General features: G+C 38.9%; 2 protein-coding genes and 1 non-coding gene across 11 annotated transcripts in view; 2 read left to right on the top strand and 1 right to left on the bottom strand.

The window, feature by feature from the left end:
• The window catches only part of GANC (glucosidase alpha, neutral C), a 74738-nt gene extending 70971 nt beyond the window's left edge, over window positions 1-3767 (bottom strand). The window contains exons 1-3 of one of the 7 annotated variants that reach the window (XM_049613415.1): window positions 3484-3767; window positions 2771-2998; window positions 1064-1126 (exon numbers count right to left, since the gene is read on the bottom strand). In XM_049613415.1, the coding sequence (XP_049469372.1) occupies window positions 1064-1118 (55 nt within the window). In that variant the 5' untranslated portion in view covers window positions 1119-1126; window positions 2771-2998; window positions 3484-3767. The remainder of the gene's footprint in view (window positions 1-1063; window positions 1127-2770; window positions 2999-3483) is intronic. The other 6 variants (XM_049613413.1, XM_049613414.1, XM_049613418.1 and 3 more) reach the window with 6 other exon arrangements.
• A 39-nt stretch (window positions 3768-3806) lies between these two features.
• TMEM87A (transmembrane protein 87A) overlaps window positions 3807-12161 on the top strand; it is a 39913-nt gene continuing 31558 nt past the window's right edge. Inside the window, exons 1-4 of one of the 3 annotated variants that reach the window (XM_049613425.1) lie at window positions 3807-4035; window positions 5536-5596; window positions 8755-8840; window positions 11918-12031. In XM_049613425.1, coding sequence (XP_049469382.1) covers window positions 3880-4035; window positions 5536-5596; window positions 8755-8840; window positions 11918-12031 — 417 coding nt within the window. In that variant the 5' untranslated portion in view covers window positions 3807-3879. The remainder of the gene's footprint in view (window positions 4036-5535; window positions 5597-8754; window positions 8841-11917; window positions 12032-12161) is intronic. The other 2 variants (XM_049613426.1, XM_049613424.1) reach the window with 2 other exon arrangements.
• On the top strand, window positions 9824-9925 carry LOC125910464 (U6 spliceosomal RNA). The gene has a single exon (XR_007453974.1). It is a non-coding gene; the product is annotated as a U6 spliceosomal RNA (small nuclear RNA).

Genomic DNA, 12161 nt, shown 5'->3' with positions numbered 1-12161 from the left:
CATAGATGATATTTATTAGCTTGTTAAGTTCCCTTCCACTTTCCATGAAATGTATACTTTAAGAGAAACTCAATAAATTCTAGTGGAAATCCGGTATAATCTAGTGATTTAACAAAATGACCAAGAGTTCCCTATAGAATTCCCTCTAAGGCACCTATTCAGAATTTAAGTGATCTGATTTTCTTCCTTTAGGGCAGTCTGAATAAATTAGAAAGTTGTAACATAGGATACAATTTTTGTGAAAGTAAAATGACCAAAAATTGTAGTGAGATACTCAACAAAAATATTTTAAAGAAATACAATTTTAAAAAGTACAAAACAGTACAAACCCTATGAGGGGTATCTGGTAATAGTTAAAATTTTAAGTGCATTTATTCTTTGACCCAGTCATCCCATTCCTGGAATTTAATCCTATAAATACTCCTGCATGTATAAGAAATGACATATGTATAGTTTTTCATTGTGGCAGTCATTTTATAGCTGAAAGATTAAAAACAACTCAAGGATCTAGCAATAGGAAGAAGACTGAATATATTATAGTACGGCTACCCAATGGAATACTATACAGCTATAAAAAGGGAGAGCAGTCTCTACATACTCAGGATAAACTATTTAGCATTAAAAAAAAAGAAGTACATAACAGCATATATAGGAAGCTACTTGGTATAAGAAGGGCAGTGATATAGGAATAAATGTATTTATGAAAAGAAATAACGGGAGGATAAATAAGAAATTGACAAATCTGGTTATTCAGAGGGACAAGATGTGGAATAGGGTGGCAGGGGACAACCATGGGGGTAACACTCTTCAAAGAATATCTTTTTATATTATTTGACTTTTGAAATATGTAAAAGTACTATCTATTCAAAGCCATAAACACTTTTAAAATATAAATTTATTAAGAAATTTAAATAACATAGTAGTGAGTGTATAAAGGTGAAGGTCTCCTGTCCGATGAATTTCTTAATGACTGTATTTCCTAACTGACTCTTTCCTTAGGAAGCCTATAAACATTACAATATTGCAATATTTTGATCTAGGTAATATTATTTCCTCTCCTTACCTGTAGAAAGCAATCTTGCTGCAGTCTTTGAAAATGTTTTTATCCACAGCTTCATCTTCAACACTAAATAAAAAGACATTTTAAGAAACTTACTTTCCACAAGGTTTGTGAATCCAATTTTTGTTCCTTCTCTAACTATAGCATGAACGTGGGTAATGAACTTTTGCAATGCAAAATTGTGTCATTGCCATAACCTAACATGATAGCATGTGTGCTGCAGAATAACATCCTTTTGTAAATCACTCAAGGTAAACAACAAAATATCAAGTTCTGGGATTACTCTGAAAGCACTGGAAGGAGAGTATTGTCACTTATGAGGAAGGGTTCTTTTAAAATAATGACTGAAGGCTATGACTACAACAATAAAATAGGAAGGAGCAAAAGCACACACAAAAAAACAACCCACACAAACAAAAATAATCCACTCATTTTTTCAACAAAATATTTGCAGAATATTCTTACTGAGTGCTGGGTTCTGAGGAAGATATGGAGGACTGTGTCAGAGCTTCCTGCAAGAGCCTAACAAACAAGCATGAATCAACCTGACAAATGCTTTATTAGAGGTATGTGCAAGGGGCTAGAGTAAAAACAGAAACAGATGTAGGAGGAAAATCTGTTACTTTCTAAGATAATGTTGACAATCTAAGAGCCAATTTTTAAAAAACCAAGTTCGCAGAAGAGCTGTTTCTGGAATAGAACATGAACAAGATGCATATATATTGCTACTTGAGTATATGTATTTAAATTATCCTCCAGGGACACCTGGCTGGCTCATTCAGTGGAGCATGCAACTCTTGATCTTGGGGTTGTGAGTTCGAGCCCCATGTGGGACATAGAGATTACTTAAAACTAAAATCTTGGGGCCGCCCAGGTGGCTTAGTCAGTTGAGCATCCAACTTCGGCCCAGGTCATGATCTTGCCATTACCAAGTTTGAGCCCCACGTCGGGCTCTGTACTGACAGCTCAGAGCCTGTAGCCTGCTTCTGGTTCTGTGTCTCCCTCTCTCTTTGCCCCTCCCCCGCTCATGCTCTATCTCTGTGTCTGTCTCTCTCTCAAAAAAAAAAAAAGTCTTAAAAAAAATAAATTAGCCTCCGTATGATTAAAACAACTCTAGGCTATAAAAGGGAAAAAAAACCCACACATGCCTTCAAGCAGACATATTGCTGAATACGGCTGTAATCAGCATGTCTATGATTATGTAGGAAACTATGATTGAACACAAATTTCAAGATATTATAAAAACAAGCCCACACAGATACACTTGGCTGTACTAAAAAGTTGTTTTCTTGGAAGTAATCAAATCTTCCACTAACATAGTCTGTGTCACTGTTTCCTTTAATCAAGCGTGCAAAGATTAGAGAAATTTGCAATCCTTGCTTTTCAGCTTTGAAGAATGAACTCTGTAATAATATAGGAAGATGGGGGTATAGCCTGAAATTCATGTTAGGGTTCTGAACACAATTCTTCCACTGTTCTGTAAAGCATCCTGAAAATATTTTGTGAGGGACTAGCTATTAATATCAACTAATTCCCTGGGGAATTGAGACAACTGGTAAAGATTAAATACACAAATACCCAACATGCAAATAAGAGGCCATTCAAACAATCAATAAAACCTTCAAACCTAATGTTGCTTTCAGGTACTTTCGGGTACTATCTATTCCCTACTGTCTGAAGTCAGTCCCTGCAGGACCAGTGGGCCTTTACCTGATTTCCTCTTTCCCAGCAGCTTCCATGGCTTCCCAGCCCGTCGGACCGGCTCTCAGCTCTTAGGCCAACGCCAAGAGGTTTTTAAAACACTGAAGGGCAGTCCTTCTAAATTACAACCAGCACTTCACCACCATCAAGTTCTTGGGAAATGGAGTCCTCCCCAGGTCCTTAAGAAGTGGCAAAACTACACGTACTCCTGGGTTTTCCAGGCCCAAACTAGCGTTTCTACGGAGATATGACAAAATTTTCTTGCTTATGAGTGCCAACAAGGAACTGCTTTCATTAGGAACCGCAACTGTCTTTGTAGTGGAGGGGGCGTGTACTCAAAGAGCTCTAGAGGATAAAAATCTAGAGCGTGAGAACCAGGTAGTACAGAAACTGCTTGCCCGGTCCAGGTCAAACGTCTGCAGGTTTATTACAGTGACCCTCACAACACAGATACTGAAAACTGGCCCACTCTTTCCGTTTTTAGTTTTAAGTAGAAAGTGCCGTACTGCTCTGTGCTGAAGGTGGATGTTCTCCAGCCAAATTCTACTGCACCATCATGCTTTTCAGGGCTACAACGATTTTTTTTTTAAGGGCTTATCTAGTACAGTAAATACAGCTTAGGAAGTGCTTATACTACACCACTGCCAAATTCCAGTCCTTGCTTAAAAACCTCCAGAAACCAAGAACTCACTACTACCTGCCAAAGAGGCAGTCAGACTTACGGCTTTCCCAGACTTCTGGACCCCGCGTCTCACTTTGACTTAGAAGGTATGAGAGGCGGGGGCGAACGAGAGGAGAGAGCCAAACGCTACACGAGGTGCTTGCTTAAAATCCCCAGCCCCTTTAAGGGGCGGGAGAGAGGAGAAAAGCAGACCTACGCGGAGGTTGATTAACATCCTAACGCTCCAAGGTGACCAGATTACGACGGGACGACGCCTGCGCTTTCCGCTCTAAACCTCACTCGAGACCGTGACGACTGGTTTAGGGAGGGGCTGCTGGGCGGAAAAACAAACAAGCCCCGCTGTGTTTCGAGGACCCGGATGATCCCGCCCCCAGAGCAGAGCCGGAAGAGGGCGGGGCGAACCGGAAGACGGTGAAATGCTTTCGGTAGGCGCTCCATGGCTGTGAAGATGGCGGCGGTTGCGTGGCTTCAGGTGCTGCCTGTCATTCTTCTTCTTTTGGGGGCTCAGCCGTCCCCATTGTCGCTCCTTGGTGTAGGACCGGCACCTGTCGCTGCTGCTGACCGATCCAAGTGGCACATTCCGATACCGTCGGTGAGTGTTCACTTCAGAAGCAACTGAGCCTGGACGAGCAAGGGGTGGGGCTACGGCGGCCCTAGGGGTCCATGAAGGTTCCGCAAAAGTCCGCTTCAAAAGGGGTGGAATTGCCTGGAGCATCTGTGTCGCTGGATAGCAAGGATCCACTACCCTGGAGCGGAAAGCCGTGCACTTCTGTGGGTAGGTTGGCAGGAGTGCCAGAGCCGCTTCAGGAGCGGAGAAGAATAGTGGATTGGTTTCTTATCAGCTAAGTCAGAGAGAACTTTCAGTGCCTTACGTGAGACGTGTAAAGTTGATGGATGATAGGTGGAGAACGGTTTCCCTTTCAGCTGAAGTTTCACAGAATCCAGTGACCCCAGGTTGGATGAGAGAGATCTGTTTATAGGTGTCTTTATCACTTTTTTCCTTTGCACTTTTTGTTACTGGATGATTGTACTTACGAAGTTGTTTGATTTCCTTTGCACTTTCGAATGGTTGTTCTAAGCCTTGTGTGATGAGGAAGCCTAGGCATTTAAAAAATATATTCTTTTTTTCAACGTTTTTTATTTATTTTTGGGACAGAGAGAGACAGAGCATGAACGGGGGAGGGGCAGAGAGAGAGGGAGACACAGAATGGGAAACAGGCTCCAGGCTCCGAGCCATCAGCCCAGAGCCTGATGCGGGGCTCGAACTCACGGACCGCGAGATCGTGACCTGGCTGAAGTCGGACGCTTAACCGACTGCGCCACCCAGGCGCCCCTAAAAAATATATTCTAAAATGAGAATGGCTGAAGTGGTAGAAATTGTGTTCTAAAATTTGACATGGTAAAGGTAGGCTGTCTTTTGGACAACTTATTAGATAGGTTGACCCTTTCTGTCCCCCACCTCACTCCTTTACACCTCATTGGAAGTAAGAGTTTTTATAGTCCTGTGAGCTCACAAAAATCGGATGCACGCAGGAAATGCCGAAAAGCAATAGTCCTATTGAAACCACGGTGGCCTTTTTGTTTGATTCTGCTTTGCTCACTGGTTGTAATGTCCAAATCTTATTTGTGCCTTTAAATGGCAAGCATTATAGCTTTTGTTCGTTTGGTGAAGATCTTCAGGTTCTGAATTTTAGCTATTGTTACTAAAATGGTTAATAGTTAAACCTGTCTGCTCATAGAATAGTTTATTTAAGGAAATGATTGGTTATTCTGAACAGTGATTAGTGAGTAAAGCGAATAAACTAATTAAGGAGTACCTCCCGTGAATATTTAAGTTGGGATTTCTAGCAGTTTCTTTTCTAGAGTCCTTGCTTCATGGCCTGTGGGGGAAAAATCATGTCTCTGCACCAAGCTACAAAATTCTGCAGTTTGGATATGGTTGAATTTTACTAAAAGGAAGGATATCGATTTTGTTGTTGTTTAGAAAACTAACTTAAACATTTTATAAATTTAGGTTTTTTTAACAGTTATATTCTGCCTTGGGAATTAAAGTGATCTATGCTAATTATCTTTCTCTCCTTTATCTTTGCAGGGGAAAAATTATTTTAGTTTTGGAAAGATCCTGTTCAAAAATACCACTATCTTCCTGAAATGTGAGTTTTTGCATTTCATGAAGTTTTTATTTGAGTGATCTTTAAACTTTTAAATTACCTATTTTCTATCTCTGATCTTCTCTAAACATAAGTTTTGAAATTTAATAGTCTGGCATTTTCTAGGCATAAACACGTAGTATAAGTAAGGTCTTTTCCCTGAGTAATCTTCAGAATACTTGTGTGAACTTTATTTTCTTCTCTTGTTTTTCTGGTGTTTACACTTTACAGTTAGACAAATTATGTCTGATGGTATTTTAATCTGCCCTCTGTTAGATACCACCAATTTTGCTTTTGTGTGCTTGTTAGGTATTTACTGAACAAATGACTTAGGTGTCAGACCTTTGGCTCTGCACGAATATGTTCAGTGATCCTTTGTTTACCGAAGGAGTATTTTGCTATTTAGATCTTTGGAAGAGGAAGCTCAAAGATATTATCAGGAAGTAGGGATTACATGGAATTAAACCAGTCTGTCCAGTGAGAAAACCACTCTATCTGAATCCAAAATTTCCCATGCACATTAAAGAAAAGCTTCCTTTTATTTTTGAAAATGGTTTTATTTTAGGGAATAAATGATCATGGATAGCTCTATTTCAAGATCAGGGATAAAAGTTCAGCTCGGTGCCCGGGTGGCTTAGTCAGTTGAGCATCTGACTTTGGCTCAGGTCATGATCTCACGGCTCGTGGGTTTGAGCCCCGCGTTGGGCTCTGTGCTGGCAGCTCAGAGCCTGGAGTCTGCTTCAGATTCTCTATCTCCTTCTCTGTCCCTCCCTCTGCTCTGTCTCTCTTTCAAAAATAAATAAATTGGGGCGCCTGGGTGGCTCAGTCGGTTGAGCTTCCGACTTCAGCTCAGGTCACGATCTCATCTCACAGACCGTGAGTTCAAGCCCCGCGTCGGGCTCTGGGCTGATGGCTCAGAGCCTGGAGCCTGCTTCCAGTTCTGTGTCTCCCTCTCTCTCTGCCCCTCCCCCGTTCATGCTCTGTCTCTCTCTGTCTCAAAAATAAATAAACGTTAAAAAAAAAAAATTTAAAAACAAAAATAAATAAATTAAAAAACATTATTTAAAAAAAGTTCAGGTCATCCATATGTGCTTCTATGCACATCTTTCTTTATGAAAGTGCAAAGTTATAAGTTTTAATTGGATGATTTTATTGTTTTAATCATCTAGTGTGTACTTATTAAAAACCTATTATGTGAAGCACTGTTTTAGACAGTAGGAAAATGATAGAAAAGGTCCTCTCTCTTACTGAGCTTACAGTTCAGTGGGAGTGAAGGGGACCTATAGAATTTCTATGAAGAGAAGACTATATCCATGAAAATACAATCTCTTGACTAATGACTTCAGTTTGGTTTAAATTACATTACTCTGACAAACTGGTCAGTCTTAAGAGGTTGGTGTGCTAGATAAGAGTAACTCTCAGGGAGAACAGTGTTTTTGGTCTTTTGAGATAGCCTGACAACTTGCATGCTGTTCTACCTTTTTATTATGTGTAGTCTTTTCTTACCTGTATTTTGGTCAAATGGTGCTTTGCCAAGTTGCACAAGCTGCATATTTTGTAGTGTCTGCATTTCATATTTTTGGAGAATTTGAAGCCCCTGAAAATCACATTATCTCTCACTTGTTACTTCTCTGCTTTCTCACATATGCCTTGACTCTGATTTTATACTTTTGGGCGTATGGTAAATAGCTTTCCATGAAATTGCTAGGACCATTTTTGTCTCTTAAATCTAACCATTCAAAGTTCTGAATGGTGTTTTTTAACATAATAGTATTTTTGCAGCCAAGTTTTCCTGCAGATCTTCTTTTAGGGGATTTTCTTATTAGCTTCTGTTTAATCTCTCCTTGGTATGGTTCTTCTGAGTAGTTTATATTGAGATTGCAATATCCTTTTTATCATTTCTGTAAATTCTATTCAGCATATCAGAGTTTTGTGTATTTTTAAACATTTTTTTTAATGTTTATTTCTTGTTTGTTTATTTATTTTGAGAGAAAGAGCGCTCACGCACACATGTATTGGCAAGTCAGGGAGGGGCAGAGAGAGAAGGAGACAGAATCCCAAGCGGGCTCTGCACTGTCAGCACAGAGCCCGACATGAGGCTTGAACCCATGAACCAAGAGATTGTGACCTGAGCTGAAATCAAGAGTCAGATGATTAACTAACTGTGCCACCTAGGCATTACAGAGTTTTGTGTATTTTAATTGAACCTTGTAAAAAAAAGTGTGTCACTTGAAAATTAATTTGAGAAAATAAAACAAATATTAGGTGCCCGTCTTCCGTTAATCAAAATTAGATTCCTAGATGCTGTCATGTTTATCTTTGTCATGTGCATAAAGCAGGTATCTTAGAGTTCCATAGTGCAGCTGCAATCAAAGATAAGCTGACTTCCAGGTGGGACAGCTGATCAGTCATATAGTCAGATTTATACTCTCAAATCTTCAGACTAATGCATTGGTCCACTAGAATATTGTGTTCCAAACTACATTTAATGAGTTACGCAGCCACTATGATTTCGTGAAGTTCCTTGAGGCTTCTCTTAAGGTGGGTTTTGGAAAGAGTCTAATGCTCTTTTGGTGTTGCTTTTGCTCTTCTGCCTTCCCCAGCCAGGTTTGCTTTTTGTTTGTAGTTCTTTGTCTTGTAGTCCAGTTTGGTATCTTTCAAAGTCTAAGCCATTAATTTTTCCCTCAGTAAAGCTTTGAGTACTGCTTTGTGATGACCCTAATGTTACTCCTTGTCTTTCCAGCTAGAATGTAGCCTTTTAAGGGTCCTAGTCTCCTCTGGCTTACTGTCAGTTAGCTTTGTATACTTAAGTGCTCTGCTCAGTAAATACTTGAATGATAATAGAAGAGTGGTTTTAACTTAGGACTGCTTTATCACTTCCAGGTTTTTCCCAGCAGAGAACCAGAAACTGAGGTTTTAAGGCATAAAAGTAGATAAACTTAAGCAGGTCAAAAACTGTTCTTTTGTGAATAACAGTATTTACTTTTATCTGAAGAATATCCAGTTATTTTACATAAATTATTTCATTACCTCAAGTTTGGAGAAGGGATGGTCTTTGAGTATCTAAATTTAGCAGGAAAAAATAAGATGTGTGGTAACAGTTTAGGAAAAATGCTTTGTTTGGGACTCATCTTTATTCACAAAGTTTTCTTCTTTTATAGTTGATGGAGAACCTTGTGAGGTATCTTTGAATATAACCTGGTATCTGAAAAGTGCTGATTGTTACAATGAAATCTACAACTTCAAGGTAAGGAGTATAAGATTAACAAACTTTTTCTTGGACTTTAGATATCATCAGGTCCTAACCTGATAGAGGGAGGAGTGTCACATAGCTAGGAGGAGGTAGGAGACAAGCTGAAGTTAGAATCTGTGCTTCCCAATTTATAGACTTACTGTACTAGCAATTCACAAACTTTTTGGTCTCAATCCTTAAAAATTACTGCAGAATCTTGCTTACCTTGGCAGCACTGTAGAAGTGCTGACAGTGCTGACTCTATCTTTGGCCCTCCATCTTGTTCATGTGTGTTCGGTTACCTCTCTTGAGGGGCTACGTGTTCCAGACCCCTTGGAGATGAATATACATACCTTAAAAATGTCCACCAAGGCTGGGACAGGGGGAGCCTTGTTTTGGCCTTCCATTAATCTGTTAGAGATAACATAGTCTTTCCCCCTCCTGATGCGCAGTTGGTGCCACAAGATCTAATTAATGCTTAGCTTTTAATTAGATGCATGCAAGCCCTTTGGAGGTACATGGGAGCCCTTTGATCTCACTACAGTGTCCTTTTGTGTGTCCCCTCACTGTATAAAATCTGTGGACTAAGGTCTGGACTTTGTGGAGAATAACTGCAGCTGCCGTGAATCACACTCTGCCCATTTCCCTCCCCCTGTCAGTAAGTTACCCCGAATAAAACTCTGCATAAACTGTAGAGAGTCGCCTGCTTTGTTTTCTGGTCTTAAAATACTTTCTCGGGGCACCTGGGTGGCTCAGTCGGTTGAGCTTCCGACGTCAGCTCAGGTCACGATCTCGCGGTCCGTGAGTTCGAGCCCCGCGTCGGGCTCTGGGCTGATGGCTCAGAGCCTGGAGCCTGCTTCCGATTCTGTGTCTCCCTCTCTCTCTGCCCCTCCCCCGTTCATGCTCTGTCTCTCTCTGTCTCAAAAATAAATAAAACGTTAAAAAAAAAAAATACATACTTTCTCAATTTGGGGGGTACTTTACTGTCCCTCCCCCACCTTCTAACAAGCACATATACTAAAATTGGAACAACACAGAGAACATTAGCACGGCCCCTGCACAAGGATGACACGCAAATTCGTGAAGCGTTGAATATTTAAAAAAACCATTACTGCAGTCTCCAAAAAGCCTTTGTTCATGTGGGTTACCGTATTAGAAATTAAAACACAAAATACAAAAAATATTTATTAATTTATTTTAAAATAGCAATAATAAACCATTGCATGTTAACATGAAAAACTTTTTTTAATGAAAAATGTCTTTTTCAGAAACGTAGAAGGGTGGTATTACTTTGTATTTTTGCAACGCCTTTCATTTAATGTTGGATAATTGAAGACAGCTGGATTCTTATATCTTCTTCACTTTATTGTAATATATTATTTTGGTTGAAATGTGGCGTCACACAGATACATAGTTGGAAAAAAGAATGATATCTTAATAGTGTTTTCAGATAATTGTAGATACTGTTTTTTGATCCTGTACCAAAACATAACAAGTAGAGAGAGTTTCTTAAAGGTTGGTGGCAATGTGGAATCTGAAACCATATCAGTGGGTTCTTTTTCTACTAAGTGAGTTGGTGTGTCATCCACTTTGGTCTTTTATCCATGTCTGATTTTGTAACAGGGTTTATTTAGAAAATACTTGTTGACTGATTTTTATCATTCTTTCAAATACTACCTCATTTTACAATTAACTTGAAGTTATATTTGTTAGCATCACCCTCTGTCACATCAGAAACTCCTTAAGTACTGGAGGCTGTTGAGCTCATGGTGAGGAAGATACAAGTTTTTCGAAGTCCAGTTTTGGCTTGGAAGTTCAAATTTTGTCATTGGCAATAATACTGTCAGGTGTTGTCCTTGAAGTGACAGCCTTCCTTTGCCCATTTTCAAGAAAATATTTCCCAAATAACCAAGTGTGAATAACTAGTTTGTCAGTTATTCTTTTAGGTAAATGAAAAAAGTGGATAGCTTAGGTTGTAAGTCAAAATAGTTGTAAAGTGTTTTATCTCAAGTCATTTATAGTATTTTGCATGTTTTCCATTTTGTCTCATAGAATATTTAAAAAGGCATGTGCTCACAGTCCAGATTTAATAAGATTAATAATTTTTGCTGTTTTAGTGAAGCGTTCTTATGTAAAACTGGTATTTAAAATTATTTTTTAAGCTGTAAGTTTGTGACTGACTACAATGACGACTGGTATAATTAGGTGCCACTGCCTTGGTTCCTGATAGGGGGCAGCAATTTTATCCACCATTACTTTGCATTATCAGTACAAGGCAAATAACATTAGTATTTTATTAGTAATAGTATGGAAATAGTTTTAGACCTCATTTCACAATTGACATAGTACACTGTACTTGGGCACTGAAGATATATGGCTCCAGGGTGGATTTTTCAGGCCTTTTTCATTCCGTTTCTGTTCTCCATTTGTTATTCTCTTCCTTTCCGAAGATAATCTAACTGGTCTTTAAAAAACGTCTGCCATTCACTTGGTTTTTCAAACCTTAAGCATTTTGAATTTCTGCCTTGTGTTAGGGTTTTACATTATCTTTTTTATGGTGTTGATTTGTTTTTTGCTCTTGTTATACAATGTTGGGTATGACTGATAATGATGAGGACTAAAAGGATTGAAGAACTTAGAGAGAAATGATAATATGTCCAGAATGTAGTTTGAAGCATTATTGATGTTTCTTTTAATCAATCGCTAGTTGAATTTACAGTTAAAAGCTTCATACATTTGAAACTTGTGATAAGCTGGTCAAGAGCTTAGCAGATCCCCAGATAGGTAATACAAGTTAAGAATTAAGAATGTCAAAATTATCTTGGGTTGCCATAGGACAGAATTACAGAAATGACAAGCAGATAGTTGGAGATGCAAAACTGGAGCTTAGAAAAAAAGGGAGAATTCTGTATGTTAGAGTCTACTACCGTTAGATTCTTGGACATTATTACAGTTTTTATTTGATGTTGTAAGTTTTTAAAATAGCAAATCCAAAACTGTACCTGCCCTATAGGAAATCTATCTGTTATCTTCTAAATACTTTACTTGTGAAAAGTAAGTTGTGTGCGTTGTATTTTCTCTTGTTTTTCCAGGCAGAAGAAGTGGAGACATATTTGGAAAACCTTAAGGAAAAAAAAGGCTTGTCTGGGAAATACCAGACATCATCAAAATTGTTCCAGAACTGCAGTGAGCTCTTTAAAACACAGGTAATGTTTGATAGTGGTTGGAGGGACATAGAAGAGATAAACTACATAATACCTCTATATTTGGTGATCTCCATTTCCCACTTCTGAATTCTTTGTTCTGACAGAAATAAGTTAGAAGCATGTTCTGTTA

Source organism: Panthera uncia (assembly GCF_023721935.1).
Source record: "Panthera uncia isolate 11264 chromosome B3 unlocalized genomic scaffold, Puncia_PCG_1.0 HiC_scaffold_1, whole genome shotgun sequence".
Lineage (NCBI taxonomy): Eukaryota > Metazoa > Chordata > Mammalia > Carnivora > Felidae > Panthera > Panthera uncia.
The sequence above is the reverse complement of the archived record's forward strand: the minus strand, read 5'-3'. Positions and strand labels throughout refer to the sequence as shown.